General features: G+C 45.5%; 1 protein-coding gene across 1 annotated transcript in view; it reads right to left on the reverse strand.

The window, feature by feature from the left end:
* Positions 1–17,406, reverse strand: part of LOC139366413 (ATP-binding cassette sub-family C member 5) — a 52,768-nt gene that overhangs the window by 22,322 nt on the left and 13,040 nt on the right. Inside the window, exons 6-17 of the mRNA XM_071103869.1 lie at positions 13,848–14,021; positions 12,563–12,710; positions 7,965–8,113; positions 7,691–7,798; positions 7,183–7,545; positions 2,957–3,028; positions 2,601–2,725; positions 2,238–2,310; positions 1,736–1,939; positions 1,187–1,312; positions 735–852; positions 292–476 (exon numbers count right to left, since the gene is read on the reverse strand). Of these exons, the coding sequence (XP_070959970.1) occupies positions 292–476; positions 735–852; positions 1,187–1,312; positions 1,736–1,939; positions 2,238–2,310; positions 2,601–2,725; positions 2,957–3,028; positions 7,183–7,545; positions 7,691–7,798; positions 7,965–8,113; positions 12,563–12,710; positions 13,848–14,021 (1,845 nt within the window). The remainder of the gene's footprint in view (positions 1–291; positions 477–734; positions 853–1,186; positions 1,313–1,735; positions 1,940–2,237; positions 2,311–2,600; positions 2,726–2,956; positions 3,029–7,182; positions 7,546–7,690; positions 7,799–7,964; positions 8,114–12,562; positions 12,711–13,847; positions 14,022–17,406) is intronic.

A 17,406-nucleotide genomic window follows, 5' to 3' on the forward strand; every position in this document is an offset into this window, starting at 1 on the left:
GTCTCGTTTTAATTACGTTTACAGAGACACCGGTACTTTTTTAATTACACGTGCTGAGATTAATGCTCGTACTTTCCCCACTACAACTCAGTGATGCACAGAAGTCGTTTTACTTGTGGGAGACAGCCTGCTACAGTATAGACATCCCTCAGAGTAGGCAGAAGTTGTCCTATCCCACTAACACAGCATCAGATATTTCTTTAAATTCTAATAATTCTAAGTATTGTAGGTAGGGTAATCTGACCCTAGTTATGTGTCCGTGTGTAAGTCCATCAGAAAATCCAAACTCACCCCACTGCGCTGGCGGATCCAGTAGCTCAGCCACCAGTTACTGAAGGCGATGCTGCCAGTGGTGAAGAGGAAGAGGATGACGTTGATGATGAAGGCATAAGGGCCTCCAGCCGCATTGATGTAGGCCTTGTACACATCCCAGGCCACGGCACCAGAGCCCTTCTCCTCCGCTTTCATGAGCTGGTCTGGAGAGTGAAGAAAGGGAAGGAAAGAAGGAAGGAAGGAAAGAAGAGAATTAGAAAGGGAAGGAAGGAAGGAAAGAAGGAAGGAAAGAAGGAAGGAAGGAAATAAGGAAGATAATTAGAAAGGGAAAGAAGGAAAGAAGAGGAAGAAAGGAATGAAGGAAGAGGAAGGAAGAAACCTGTGAGTAATTTCCTAATTTCAAGCCAACCGCTTTAAAGGGAACATATTAACACATTCTATTTGGCGCAGTCGAGTCTCACCTCCTTTCCCTTTCTCCACCGGCGGTCTGGCAACTTTGGCGAAATTCCCGGTGGTCTCAACCTTTTCATCTCCCTCTTTCTTCAGGTTTGTTTTCACCAGGTTCTTTTTCACCAGGTTCTAGGAGAGCATGCCAAAGAGACCTACAGCATAAGACAATCGGCCAAGTCATAACACTGCCAGTAAGTCATTTAAACAGAGATATTGGTGACAGGGTCTTTAGCAGTGTGACACCGATAAATCAACGCCGACCTAAATAATGAAAGGCCCTGTATGCATTAACATTTCCCAGCCACCCACTTGGCTTCTCCTGCCTCATGAATTACGCAGGATGTGACGTACGATAGTGTTGTGTAAAGAGGGATGAAAATGGTGTTTTTACATAGAGGAGAGCTGGGCTAGCCTGGTCCCAGGTCAGTTTATGCTGTCTTGCCAGCTCATGCCAATGCATTACCTCCTGCTGTACGCTGTTGAAGAGAGCGGCGTAGTCACGGTCTCTGCCCATAAGCTGGGAGTGGGTGCCATGCTCGGCAATCTGCCCGTCCTTCATCAGAATCACGTGGTCACACTCTGCCAGGTACTGAGAGAGGGTCAACACCAGTGAGATCTGTGATTCTCCTGATGAAGAATCCTGGGCTATAGTATGCTCCTCTATATTTCTATATGGCTCCCTTTCCTTAGCCTTCTCATTTCGGGACAAATTCTTGAGAGTCACACTCTTAACTTAGCTTTTATGCATTAATGTCAATGGGAGACTTGTGTGAAAACTCAAGTGGCACTATAATCACCGACCTAGGTGGTCTACATAGGGTCTCATTTCCTTTCAGATTAGGCGTCCCAAAGATATACAAGGGAGTAGTTAAGAAAGCCATTTCAGATAAATGAATGCCATTTCCTATAATTTGGCCATAGTACACAAGTCACTTATTTGCTGCAAATTCTTCTGTTTCTCACATAAATACAATTTGAATTGATCATTCAGATAATCAGAAGCTCCTCTTACCTGCAGCTGGTGTGTGACAAAGATGGTGGTCTTGCCCTTGGACGCCGTGCGGATGGCATTGTGGAAGAGGTGAGAGCCCACGTGGGCGTCCACGGCACTGAGAGGATCGTCCAGGAGCAGGATGGGCCGCTCGCTATACAGGGCACGTGCCAGGCTCACCCGCTGGCGCTGCCCGCCACTCAGGTTGGCACCCCTCTCACCTATCTGGAGTGAAAACATTGGGACAATGTTGACAAAATGTATCAAGGATCATTTCTGATTGATAGGCTTCACACAGAGGCAGCAACAGACCAGACATGTACTTACATAACACTTTATCATGTTCTCTCACACAACAATACACCCCATCTATAAATGCATGTACTACTTACTAGCCTGTTACATGGTAAATACACTATACCAAAGTAGCAGAAAGTGTAAGGCAAATGTATTGTCCAGAATGGCCAGAGTTCATATTGAGAGCATCTCCAGCAGAGAGATGTAATAGCGGTCTGATACATACCTCAGTCATATCCCCATAGGGCAGCTCTGTCAGATCAGGAATCAGGCAGCAGGCAGAGACCACAGCATTATACCTAATAAGGAAACACAACCAAGGACATGACTTAACATGAGAGGGAAACACAGTCATGGTCCAGAGAAATGAGTAAACCATGAGTTAGAAATGAGCCTTTGGCCCTTCTGAATGTGAAACTATCAAACTATGACATCCAAACGTGACTGGTCATAGACTACAGATGAAAATGAGCCGTCTACCTAAATCCAGCACTAAGACACCTCTAAATGGTCTGCGTTGTTGCTTTCATTGTGTACTGTTCCATAATAAATGCCTCAAAAGTCATAAACACAAATCAATCAATCTTACTTGTCTTCGTCGTATTCTTTTCCGAACAGGATGTTCTCTCTCAGTGAGTCATTGAGGATCCAGGCCTGTTGAGCCACATAGGCAAAGCCGCCACCGGCCGCCACATTGCCCTCCAGCAGGGTCATCTGTTGCGCACCAGAGATAAGACTCATGTTAAAACATACTAGAGGTAAAGCTGACATGGGCTTTCACGAGAGGGAAAATACTTGAACTGCATTTGATTGCCTGGTACAACGGAACAGTCCCAAAAGTGCAAAAATCAAGCTTAATCAAACGCACCTCAAATGCTTTCCAGTCTGGTTTGTGGGGGAATCCCCCAGTAAGCTGGTTTGAAGGCCAATGATATAGAACCTCACCTGTCCCAGCAGGGCAGACAGCAGAGAGCTCTTTCCGCTCCCCACAGCTCCACATATTCCTACCAACGCCCCCTGCAGATCAGAAGGATACCATGGAGTATTGGTATGGATTTGAAATTGAAACACTCAGTCCATTTCAAAAGGAAAGAAGTTGCTGACTCCCTCCAATTGTCTACTCTTTCAGTCGTTCTCTTTATGAGTTGTGCTACTATAATCAAATGTGCCTGCATGCTAAATCCATTTATCTGTCCAGTGCCGGTGACTCAATGCTTTAGAGCAGTGGTATTCAAACTTTCTCAGCAGGGACCCAATTTTTTCCACCAGAATTTCAGATGACACCATTTTTTGGGGCACACATTTCTAGCAACCTCACCCAAAATATAATGACACAACCTTAAAAATCTGTACATTTTGTGGACCCCAGGAAGAGAAGCTGCTGCCGCAAAAGCTAAAAATACAATTCTCAGATGGAATAAAAAATATACACAGTACCAATCAAAGGTTGACACACCAACACATTCAATGTTTTTTCTTTATTTAAAAAAAACGATTTTCTACATTGTAGAATAATAGTAAAGACATCAAAACTATGAAATAACACATATGGAATCATGTAGTAACCAAAAAAAGTGTTAAACTAATACAAATACATTTCAGATTCTTTAAAGTAGCCACCCTTTGCCTTGATGACAGCTTTGCACGCTCTTGGCATTCTCTCAACCAGCTTCATGAGGTAGTCACCTGGAATGCATTTCAATTAACAGGTGTGCTTTGTTAAAAGTACATTTGTGGGATTTTTGTTCTTTCTTAATGCGTTTGAGTTCCTTCATCATTACTTTAAGACATGAAGGTCAGTCAATACGGAACATTTCAACAACTTTAAAAGATTCTTTAAGTGCATTCGGTAAAAACATCAAGCACTATAATGAAACTGGCTCTCACGAGGACCGCCTCAGAAAAGGAAGACCCAGAGTTACCTCTGCTGCCTTCATGGTCAAATTGCTGCAAAGAAACCACTACTAAAAAAGGACACCAACAAGGCAGCAGAGGTAACTCTGGGTCTTCCTTTTCTGAGGCGGTCCTCGTGAGAGCCAGTTTCATTATAGTGCTTGATGTGCTTGGGCCAAGAAACACGAGCAATGGACATTAGACCGGTGGAAATATCTCCTTTGGTTAGATTAGTCCTAATTTGAGATTTTTGGTTCCAACCGCCGTGACTTTGTGAAACGCAGAGAAGGTGATCTCCACATGTGTGGTTCCCACATGTGTGATGCAGTGGGGGTGCTTTGCTGGTGACATGGTCTGTGATTAATTTAGAATTCAAGGCAAACTTAACCAGCATGACTACCACAGCATTCTGCAGTGATACACCTTCCCATCTGGTTCGCGCTTAGTGGGACTATCATTTGTTTATCAACAGGACAATGACCCAACACACCTCCAGGCTGTGTAAGGGCAATTTTTATTTTTTTTTTTACCCCCTTCTTCTCCCCAATTTTGTGGTATCCAATTGTTGTACTATCTTGTCTCATCGCTACAACTCCCGTACGGGCTCGGGAGAGACGAAGGTTGAAAGTCATGCGTCCTCCGATACACAACCCAACCAGCCGCACTGCTTCTTAACACAGCGCGCATCCAACCCGGAAGCCAGCCGCACCAATGTGTCGGAGGCTACACCGTGCACCTGGCAACCTTGGTTAGCGCGCACTGCGCCCGGCCCGCCACAGGAGTCGCTGGTGCGCAATGAGACAAGGACATCCCTACCGACCAAGCCCTCCCTAACCCAGACGACGCTAGGCCAATTGTGCGTCGCCCCACGGACCTCCCGGTCGCGGCCGGTTACGACAGATCCTGGGCGCGAACCCAGGGACTCTGATGGCACAGCTGGCGCTGCAGTACAGCGCCCTTAACCACTGCGCCACCCGGGAGTAAGGGCTATTTGACCAAGAAGGAGAGAGATGGAGTGCTGCTCCACAATTACCCGACCTCAACCCAATTGAGATGGTTTGGGATGAGTTGGACCGCAGAGTGAAAGAAAAGCCGCCAACAAGTGCTCAGCATATGTGAGAACTCCTTCAAGACTGTTGGAAAACCATTCCAGGTGAAGCTGGTTGAGAAAATGCAAAGAGTGTGCAAAGCTGTCAAGGAAAAGGGTGGCTACTTTGAAGAAGCTGAAATATATTTTGTTTATCACTTTTCTGGTTACTACATGATTCTATGTGTGTTATTTAATAGTTTTGATGTCTTCATTGTTATTCTACAATGTAGAAAATAGTACAAATAAGAAAGAAAAAAACTCTTGAATGAGTAGGTATCCAAACTTTACTTGTACTGTATACAGTTGAAGTGGGAAGTTTACATACACCTTAGCCAAATACATTTAAACTCAGTTTCACAATTCCGGACATTTAATCAGAGTAAAAATTCCCTGTCTTAGGTCAGTTAGGATCACCACTTTATTTTAAGAATGTGAAATAATGTCAGAATGATAGTAGAGAAAATGATTTATTTCAGCTTTAATTTCTTTCATCACATTCCCAGTGGGTCAGAAGTTTACATACACTCAATTAGTATTTGGTAGCATTGCCTTTCAATTGTTTTTGGGTCAAACATTTTGGGTAGCCTTCCACAAGCTTCTCACAATAAGTTGGGTGAATTTTGGCCCATTCCGCCTGACAGAGCTGGTGTAACTGAGTCAGGCTTGTAGGCCTCCTTGCTCACACACGCTTCTTCCATTCGGAAGACACATTTGCGACCAAGCTATAACTTCCTGACTGATGTCTTGAGATTTTGCTTTAATATATCCACATACTTTTCCTATCCTCATGAAGCCATCTATTTTGTGAAGTGAACCAATCCCTCCTGCAGCAAAGCACCCCCACAACATGACGCTGCCACCCCCGTGCTTCACAGTTGGGATAGTGTTCTTTGGCTTGCAAGCCTCCCCCTTTGTGCTCCAAACATAACGATGGTCATTATGAACAAACAGTTTTATTTTTGTTTCATCAGACTAGAGGACATTTCTCCAAAAAGTACGGTCTTTGTCCCCATGTGCAGTTGCAAAGCGTAGTCTGGCTTTTTTATGGCGGTTTTGGAGCAGTGGCTTCTTCCTTGCTGAGTGGCCTTTCAGGTTATGTCGACATAGGACTCGTTTTACTGTGGATATAGTAACTTTTGTACCGGTTTCCTCCAGCATCTTCACAAGGTCCTTTGCTGTTGTTCTGGGATTGATTTGCACTTTTCGCACCAAAGTACGTTAATCTCTAGGAGACAGAACGCTTCTCCTTCCAAAGCGGTATGACGGCTGTGTGGTCCCATGGTGTTTATACTTGCATACTATTGTTTGTACAGATGAATGTGGTACCTTCAGGCATTTGGAAATTGCTTTCAAGGATGAACCAGATTTGTGGAGGTCTAGAACTTTTTTTCCTGAGGTCTTGACTGATTTCTTTAGATTTTCCCATGACGTAAAGCAAAGAGGCACTGAGTTTGAAGGTAGGCCTTGAAATACATCCACAAGTACACCTCCAATTGACTCAAATGATGTCAATAAGCCTATCAGAAGCTTCTAAAGCCATGACATCATTTTCTGGAATTTTCCAAGCTGTTTAAAGACACAGTCAACTTAGTGTATGTAAAACTTCTGACCCACTGAAATTGAGAGAGTGAAATAATCTGTCTGTAAACAATTGTTGGAAAAATGACTTGTGTCATGCACAAAGTAGATGTCCTAACCGACTTGGCAAAACTATAGTTTGTTAACAAGAAATTTGTGGAGTGGTTGATAAATGAGTTAAATGTATGTAAACTTCCGACTTCAACGGTATATATTTTACATCAACAAATAACCGTCAAGTCATTACATTTTCATATCTTATCAATATGAAAGAAACCAAAAAATACATTTACTAAATACAAAATACATTTACAAAAAATAAATACAATTTTCAAAAATGTTTGAATACAATAATCTGTCCTCTGATTTCTTTGTTCCAATTGTATTCATAAATAAATAGCCAACCCCACTGCGTTCCCCCCAGACCTTGAACAACACTGCTTTAGTGTGTGTGTGTGTGTGTATGTGCAGGTTTGCATGTGTGCGTGCATGCATATATTTGTCTATGTGTACAAGCATTTGTGTAGGCTTGTATGAATGTAAATCAGGGTTGTTTTGTGCACATGTGAATACACCTGTCTGATTGATGGTGCTTGTTCAAGCAGTTTACCTTCTTGACGCGCAGATCGATGCGATGTAGGGTTTTGTGCAGCGGTGGGCGGATGATGGAGCTCTGGGTAGAGGAGATGGTGCTCTGGGGGCTCTCCTGTTCCATGTGGGTAAGGAGACTCTGTCCGTTGGGACCCTCGTTGTTTCCCTTACCCTCTTCTGCTGTGATATACAAGCTCAGTTTCTCCTTGCGCAGTACTCGATGCATTCCACCTCTCTTGCACTGCTTCTTGGGGACGGGGGTGGCTTTGGCGGGAGCTTTGGCCTTCTCCCAAGCCAATGTGGCGCACCGGAACTCCACGGCGTTCATCGGGTCGTCCGTTTTGGCCAACACAACCTCTCGGTCCTCCATCAAGAAGAGTCTCTGTTGACATATGATATACTGTATGATATATGGAGAAGATTAATGAATGTACATGTCTATTTAGAAGTGCTATGCTGACAACAGTCCACTGAACGCTACAATCATTCCCAATTTTGTACAACAATCTCATCTGTCTTTCAATTACCTGAAATCGGTTGACTGCCACAGAACCCTCTGATAATGCTCGTACAGCCAAGGGCGTGACTTTGAGGGCAAAGGTCATGGAGTTGAAGACTGCAACAACAGTAAAGGCCTGAAGGGAGCAACAAAGTGGTCAAGTAATTTCACATTAAGTGGAATTCCACATATTTAAAAGCTACTGGGGAGCTTTCTATTGAAACAAACAAAAGAAGCTACTGGTAGATATTGAAGTCACTTGACTCTTGAAAAGTTAGTGACAGCTGAGTGGAGGGGTTTACCTGGGCAGCAGTGAGGTCAAAACCCAGGGCCATGTGTAGAGTGAATGTGCAGACACTGGCGATCACCACGACGATGGGGGCCACGCCCACTGTGAGGCTCTGAACACAACCAGCCCTCTCCAGTATCCTCCTCTCCTCAGATCGGACCACTGGGGGGGACAGAAAGAGAAAGCAGCAGAGAGCGAGCAAGGCAGAGAGCGGCAGAGAGCGAGCGAGGCAGAAAGAAAGAATGAGCGACAGAGAGAGGAAGTGAGCGACAGAGAGAGAGAGGGAGCGAGCGAGCGAGCGACAGAGAGAGCGAGCGAGCGACAGACAGGCAGAGAGAGCGAGCGACAGACAGGCAGAGAGAGCGAGCGACAGACAGGCAGAGAGAGCGAACGACAGACAGACAGACAGAGCGAGCGAGTGACAGACAGAGCGAGCGAGCGAGCGACAGACAGAGAGAGCGAGCGACAGAGAGCGATCGACAGAGAGCGAGCGAGCGAGCGACAGACAGACAGACAGACAGACAGAGCGACACACAGACAGACAGAGAGAGCGACAGACAGACAGAGAGAGCGAGCGACAGACAGAGAGAGCGAGCGACAGACAGACAGAGCGAGCGACAGACAGACAGACAGAGAGCGAGCGACAGACAGACAGACAGAGAGAGCGAGAGACAGACAGACAGAGAGAGCGAGCGACAGACAGACAGAGAGAGCGAGCGACAGACAGACAGAGAGAGCGAGCGACAGACAGACAGATAGAGAGAGCGAGCGACAGACAGACAGATAGAGAGAGCGAGCGACAGACAGAGAGAGCGAGCGACAGACAGAGAGCGAGCGACAGACAGAGAGCGAGCGACAGACAGAGAGAGCGAGCGACAGACAGAGAGCGAGCGACAGAGCGACAGAGAGCGAGCGACAGAGCGACAGAGAGCGAGCGACAGAGCGACAGAGAGCGAGCGACAGAGGGCGAGCGACAGAGCGAGCGACAGAGCGACAGAGAGCGAGCGACAGAGCGCGAGCGACAGAGAGAGCGAGCGACAGAGCAACAGAGAGCGAGCGACAGAGCGACAGAGAGCGAGCGACAGAGCGCGAGCGACAGAGCGCGAGCGACAGAGAGAGCGAGCGACATAGCGACAGAGAGCGAGCGACAGAGCGCCAGAGAGCGAGCGACAGAGCAACACAGAGAGCGACACACAGAGAGCGACACACAGAGCGAGCGAGCGACAGAGCGAGCGACACACAGAGCGAGCGACACACAGAGCGAGATAGCACAGACAGAAAAGAGACAATGAGCTCTTGTATTACCACTGTAGTCTTTCAGGAATTTACCCCTGGCACTGTACAGTTATATTCAGCCCCAAACAACATTAGAGAGAGTCCCTTACAGTCATGGCCAGAAATAAGAGAGACAAGTTGGGCCTCACGGCCATAAATGGTATGAAATGGACTTTTAAAATTGTGGGCCATTGGCAGTTGTCCAAGTCAAGTGGCTTGTCATCCATGATTGTGTACATCTTCTAAATGCATGTGTTGGCTGCTTCATTCAACAGTCCATTCAGTGCACTCTGGCTCCAAGCAAAGGTTTCTTTCTAACACAGCCAAGGCTACTACGTGCTCCAGGAAAGCTATAACATGACTGCACTCCTCCTAAAACACATTTCATATTATTCTCCAGGGACTCACAGCAGTGTTGTTGGATTGCCTTTGTAGAAGCTGCTACATATACAATGTATATTTTATCAGCAGGTGGAATTGGGCCATATACTAACACTAACTGAAAAGAACGATATCAGAACTCCTGATATGAAACTCGATAGCCCTTAAGATGAATGTCCAAATAATGATCATAATAATAGGTATTATCACTATTATCCAAACAGCGGGCTGTTATGAGGATATGAGTCCAACCTGGCTAATTACAGTCATGATTAAAAGCACCACACGTTTCTTATCCACAATGTAAGGCAGAGCCTCGTGAGAAATGTCCCCCCTCCCTCTCTAATTCTTCAATCTCCTCTAAGTGGAACAACCCTCTGCAGGTCTTAGGTATCAAAGAGCTTTAAACGCTTTTCAAATTAAACTTTGGGCGCAGTGATCCAATCAGGGCTTGTGTAATGTGGGAAGGCATGGAAGGAATCTCAGCCAATGGAACCTAACGGGAATGGAGTTGCCGGGTCAATTCCGGGGATGAATCTAATTTGAATTGATGATTGGAGGATTTGAACTAATGGATTTCAGGTAACGGGTTGAATTTCCTAGACTGACTGGAATTGAAAGAGAATTGGCCTAACAGAGCAGAAAATGTAAATAAAGTCAAATAAAGGAAGTACGAATTTGAGAGGCGCATTCTCAGCTGGAAATAATCACTCTAACCCAGACGCAAAAACAGGAAGTGAGTATTATGATTTTTGTTGTGTCACTGGGCTGTAAAAATGATGACTGCTGAGTTACTGGCCCTGTAACATAAACATGATGATTGCAGAGTCACTAGCCCCTGTGCCATGATGACTGCTGACTTACTGGCCCCTTGTCATAAACATGATGACTGCAGAGTCAATGACCCTGTGCCATGATGACTGCAGAGTCACTAGCCCCCGTGCCATAAACATGATGACTACAGAGTCACTGACCCTGTGCTAGAAACATGACTGCTGAGTCACTGGCCCCTTGTTATAAACATGATGACTGCAGAGTCACTGGCCCTGTGCTAGAAACATGACTGCTGAGTAACTGGTCCCTTGTTATAAACATGATGACTGCAGAGTTACTGGCCCTCTGTCATAAACGTCATGACTGCAGAGTTACTGACCCTGTCATAAACGTCATGACTGCAGAGTTACTGACCCTGTCATAAACGTGATGACTGCAGTCACTGGTCCCTTGTTATAAACATGATGACTGCAGAGTCACTGGCCCTTTGTCACAAACATGATGACTTATGAGTTATCATGTTTATAGCTCGGGGACAGTTGTCACAAACATGATGACTGCAGAGTTACTGGCCCCGTGCCATAACATGATGACTACTGAGTTACTGGCCCTGTGCCATAACATGATGACTACTGAGTCACTGGCCCCGTGCCATAACATGATGACTGCAGAGTTACTGGCCCCGTGCCATAACATGATGACTACTGAGTTACTGGCCCCGTGCCATAACATGATGACTGCTGAGTTACTGGCCCCGTGCCATAACATGATGACTACTGAGTCACTGGCCCCGTGCCATAACATGATGACTACTGAGTCACTGGCCCCATGCCATAACACGATGACTACTGAGTCACTGGCCCCGTGCCATAACATGATGACTACTGAGTCACTGGCCCCGTGCCATAACACGATGACTACTGAGTCACTGGCCCCGTGCCATAACATGATGACAACTGAGTCACTGGCCCCGTGCCATAACATGATGACAACTGAGTCACTGGCCCCGTGCCATAACATGATGACTACTGAGTCACTGGCCCCGTGCCATAACATGATGACTACTGAGTCACTGGCCCCGTGCCATAACATGATGACTACTGAGTCACTGGCACCGTGCCACAACATGATTACTACTGAGTCACTGGCCCCGTGCCATAACATGATGACTACTGAGTCACTGGCACCGTGCCATAACATGATGACAACTGAGTCACTGGCCCCGTGCCATAACATGATGACTGCAGAGTTACTGGCCCCGTGCCATAACATGATGACTACTGAGTTACTGGCCCCGTGCCATAACATGATGACTGCTGAGTTACTGGCCCCGTGCCATAACATGATGACTACTGAGTCACTGGCCCCGTGCCATAACATGATGACTACTGAGTCACTGGCACCGTGCCATAACATGATGACTACTGAGTCACTGGCCCCGTGCCATAACATGATGACTACTGAGTCACTGGCCCGTGCCATAACATGATGACTACTGATAACATAACATGATGACTACTGAGTCACTGGCCCCGTGCCATAACATGATGACTACTGAGTCACTGGCCCCGTGCCATAACATGATGACTACTGAGTCACTGGCACCGTGCCATAACATGATGACTACTGAGTCACTGGCCCCGTGCCATAACATGATGACTACTGAGTCACTGGCCCCGTGCCATAACATGATGACTACTGAGTCACTGGCCCCGTGCCATAACATGATGACTACTGAGTCACTGGCCCCGTGCCATAACATGATGACTACTGAGTCACTGGCCCCGTGCCATAACATGATGACAACTGAGTCACTGGCACCGTGCCACAACATGATGACTACTGAGTCACTGGCCCCGTGCCATAACATGATGACTACTGAGTCACTGGCCCCGTGCCATAACATGATGACTACTGAGTCACTGGCACCGTGCCATAACATGATGACTACTGAGTTACTGGCCCCGTGCCATAACATGATGACTGCTGAGTCACTGGCACCGTGCCACAACATGATGACTGCTGAGTCACTGGCCCCGTGCTATAAACAATATGACTGTGGTCTGGTGTTTATCCTCACCAAGTGACCTGACCAGAAAAAAAACAATACAAGCCCAGTGTGTGTGTGTGTGTGTGTGTGTGTGTGTGTGTGTGTGCGCACAAGTGTTACCAAACACTCACTGTGGATGTTCTGAGCGAAAGCGTTTTCCAAGCAATACATCTTGATGAACTTGATACAGCCGAGGATCTCATTCATGAGCCTCACGCGCTGGTCAGTCACTAACACACACTTCTTACGAAAATACGCTGTGAGACGTGAAGCCAGCATCTGTCCCGGATAGAGAGAAGCAAGAAAATAAGTAACAGAGGAGAAATGTGAGTGTCGTAACAGGGAAATGAAGGCAGACAGTCTACATCCCTATGTTTCCCCTATTGCACTACATTAGAACAGAGCCCCATGGGCCCTGGTCAAAAGTAGTGCTCTGTATAGGGAATAAGGTGCCTTTTGGGATGCAGAGACAGCCCTATTGCATCAGCTGTACGGCAGGGTTACTGCAAGGAACAGGCTATAAACGGCTTCCACATCAAGGCAAAGGTCCCCAACAGGCAGGCTCAGGCTGAAGCTAACTCAATTGAAAGACAGCAAAGTCGACAGGAGATTGGCAGGCGGAGAGTTTTGGGGAAGTTGAAGTGCAACTCCACCACAATTTCATTATCTCCTGCACAATACCAGTGTCAACCTATGTGAAAACAGTGCAAAACTATGTTTCGTAGAAACAAATCAAGTTTGAAAAAAGTTGTACCCGATGACATCCTCGAAAGTTAAAACATTATATAAACAGTGATTTTCAAAACACAGATTTGCGGTGACATGGGGAGCAAGAAAATACCCTCCCTAGAAATCCGTTGCAGGTTTTGAAAATCACTGTTTTTTAACCTACCCTGTGATGCCACAGAGAAGCCCTTTTTAGGACCTTTTTTCTTATCTTTTTAACCACAGATCATAGAAGCAAGCTGTTTTCGCATGTGTAGACACTGGTTTACTGCTGGAGATGAAGAACATGAGATTGAAAAATGGCAGAATCGCCCTTTAACTTCCCCTAAACCCTTTTAAGGGGAATTAACAGGCTGTGCTGTAAAGGATAACGGTCTGTGAAGTGAAGGACGTTCACTTTAGTTCTACAGTTATGGGGAAATATGATGCAGTTCATCACTAATACTATAATCAGGAAAGACAATTCATGAATGATTAAGTGCTTAGAATGAGATAAGTTCAAAGGAATCATGCTCCAAGTAACACTGCTGTCAAAATAATGTTTACTTTCATAGTGTATTCTTTTTTCAGTAACTAAAGCTTTGTTCCTAACTTTCCTTTAGACATCGGTTCACATTTTTTCGTTAGTCAGCACTTTTGTTTTCCATAAGGTGTGCATTCCTTTGTTAGGAGACATGGAGGACTTCCTACCATAGCAGGGTAGAAGAAGATGAATATGGCTGATCCAACCAGTGCAGTGGGTCCCAGAAAGTAAGCAGTGTAGGACAGACCCAGGATGCCAACCAGCGGGCCCCCGGCCAGCAGACAGCCCACTGAGACTGCCTCGTATACCCGCTGGCCATCGCTGGAGCAGATGTTGATCAGCTGTAGGGAGGGACATTGACACAGAATGTTAGTGGACACATTGAACAGACCATTTACTTCAGAAGGACATAGTGAGTCAAAGAGAATGAAATTAACCCACAGAATCCTGAAATGTTGCAATGAAAATAAGCTACAATAGTAGAGCATGGACAAAGGGCTGAGACATTGGCACGACAGAGGATTTTATTTTTTTAATTGAAACAAACAATCAAACTAATACAAAGTTATTTGTTATCTGAGACACACCTACAATGTAACCACTAGAAGTGCATTTCACTTTCAGAACTGAAGGCAGTGTCTGTGGGGTAGGGTTGCACATTTTGGGGAATATTCAGAGGTGGAAACTTTCCGTGGGAATTAACGGGAATATATGCAAATTAGTATTAATACCATTTAAATGTAGATGTTTTTTTGCATTGGATATATTTACCATATCATATGGAAACAGAAACCTTTATCATAAGTAGACATAATTGCAAATGATTAAATCCTTCCAATTGAAATAAAAAACTATTTAGTTACAAATTTAACTTTAATTAAATGAGCTGACTCTTCACATGGGATGATTTCATTGAACCACAAAAGGGAATATTGAATGATCCCCAATGATCCATCGCATCTCCCAAAAACTTTTTCAACATACATAAAATGATAGTCTAGAAACTAAAGCGGTGGTTGTCTTCCTCTCAGGCTTCCATGTCTTCTACCTGGACCTCCTCAATGTCCACCTCTTGAACATCAGACTGAGGCCTCATCTTCACTGTCACTTTCCAACCTTGTTGAGGATGGCTCGTTGTCAGGCTCAAAAAGCCTCAAATTTGCCCGGATGGCCACCAATTTCTTAACCCTTGTATTGGTCAGCCGGTTGTGTGCTTTGGTGTGTGTGTTCCCAAACAAGGACCAGTTGCACTCTGAGGCGGCTGATGTTGGTGAGATTGAGGATGATGTAGGCAACAGGGGAAAGAGCCTCAGAGCCACAAAGTCCCTTCCACCATGTGGCTGATGAGATTTGTTGGCACGACTGCCATATTTCATCTCCATCCCAAAGCCCTTGCTTGGAAGTGTACTTCGCCAGACTGCCAAGAACCTTGCCCTCATCCAGGCCAAGGTGGCGAGACATGGTAGCGATGACACCATAGGCCTTGTTGAGCTCCACACCAGACAGGATGCTCTTGCCAGCATACTTGGGGTCCAACATGTACGCTGTGGCGTGTATGGGCTTCAGGCAGAAGTCTTAATGCTTTTTGATGTATTTTAGAACTGCAGTTTCCTCTGCTTGGAGCAACAGTGAAGTGGGCAGGGCAGTATGAATTTCTTCTCTTACACCTGCAAGCAGAGTCTGAACATCAGACCGGATGGCATTGTCTCCCCCAATCCGTGCAATGGCTACTGCAGTAGGTTTCAGGAGATTCAGGCTGCTTACCACTCTCTCCCAAAATACATCATCCAGGAATATCCTCTTGATGGGGCTGTCCATATGAGCAGACTGTGTGTGGTACGGCCATTTCTTGGAAAGACTCCTTCGCCTCAGGGACACTGTCAATCATGATGACAACACCACCCCAACGGGTGTTGCTGGACAGCTTTAATCTGGTGCGCTTATTCTTCTAACTTTGCTTGGTGAGGTAGATTGCTGCTATAACTTGATGACCCTTCACATACCTAACCATTTCCTTGGCTCTCTTGTAGAGTGCATCTTCAGTGCCAAGATGTCCTTGAGCAGCAGATCCAATGGGTGTGATGTGAGTGTAGGAATCCTCCACTTTAGACCAAGCAGCCTTCATGTTCGCAGCATTGTCTGTCACCAGTGCAAATACCTTCTGTGGTCCAAGGTCAATGATGACTGCCTTCAGCTCATCTGCAATGTAGAGACCGGTGTGTCCGTTGTCCCTTGTGCCTGTGCTCTTGTAGAAAACTGGTTGAGGGGGGGGGGGGGGATATTATGTAGTTAATTATTCCTTGCCCACGAAAATTTGACCACCCATCAGAGATGATTGCAATACAGTCTGCTTTCTCTATGATTTTTTTGACCTTCACTTGAACTCTGCATCCAGAAAATGAGTAGATAAAGCATGTCTGGTTGGAGGGGTGTATGCTAGGCGAAGAACATTCAGAAATCTCTTCCAATACACATTGCCTGTGAGCATCAGAGGTGAACAAGTTGCATAGACAGCTCGAGCAAGACATTCATCAGCATTTCTCTGACTACGTTCCTCCCTTGAGTCAAAAAAAACTTCTGACTCATCTGATTCATCATTTTCACCTCAAATAGAAATAGAGGAACTTTTGTCAGAGGTTGCTTGTTGTGAGCGCTGAGGGAACTTTATGCACTTGGCCAGATGATTCTGCATCTTTGTGGCATTCTTCACATATGATTTGGGACAGTATTTGCAAATGTACACCGCTTTTCCTTCTACATTAGCTGCAGTGTAATGTCTCCACACTTCAGATAGTGCCCATGGCATTTTCCTGTAAAGATGAAAAAAAAATACACGTAAAAAAATAAAAATAAAATTCCATCTACAGATTAATCTAACTGCTGAACTATTTAACACCTTTGTAAGAAATGTTTTCAAATTAAACATGTATGGAAACAGGTGAATTAAAACTCAGTTAGCAGGCTCAAGCAAGCTAAAACCCACATGGTAGCAAAAACTAACTAGCAGAAATTGTTAACAAGTTAGAAAGGATTTAAACACACGTTGCTGTAGGCTACTATTTACTAGTTAACAAAAAAATAATGTATGTCCTATAAAATATATTCACCCCACCCAGTATTGAAATAAAAACTTACCAGAAAGCATGTAGTCCTTGGCTCAGACAGTGTAGTAGTATGGGCTCAACAGCATCTCATTAGTGTGCAAGATATTGAGAATAAGCTGTACATGTGATGGAAGAGCGCACTGCGCATGTGATGGAAGTGCGCACTGCGCATGTGATGGAAGAGCGCACTGCGCATGTGAGAATGCGCAATGTGATGGAAGAGCGCACTGCTGTACATGTGTGATGGAAGAGCGCACTGCGCATGTGATGGAAGTGCGCACTGCGCATGTGATGGAAGAGCGCACTGCGCATGTGATGGAAGAATGCACTGCGCATGTGATGGAAGAATGCACTGCGCATGTGATGGAAGAATGCACTGCGCATGTGATGGAAGAATGCACTGCGCATGTGATGGAAGAATGCACTGCGCATGTGATGGAAGAATGCACTGTGCATGTGAGGAAGAATGCACTGCACATGTGATGGAAGAATGCACTGCACATGTGATGGAAGAATGCACTGTGCATGCAGAGGGTTGCAATTCCATTGAATTGGGAATAGTTTAACCAAAATATACCACAAGACCTAGAATTGCCTTATGCATATCACACAAAAAGGGTTC

Source organism: Oncorhynchus clarkii, chromosome 14 (assembly GCF_045791955.1).
Source record: "Oncorhynchus clarkii lewisi isolate Uvic-CL-2024 chromosome 14, UVic_Ocla_1.0, whole genome shotgun sequence".
Lineage (NCBI taxonomy): Eukaryota > Metazoa > Chordata > Actinopteri > Salmoniformes > Salmonidae > Oncorhynchus > Oncorhynchus clarkii.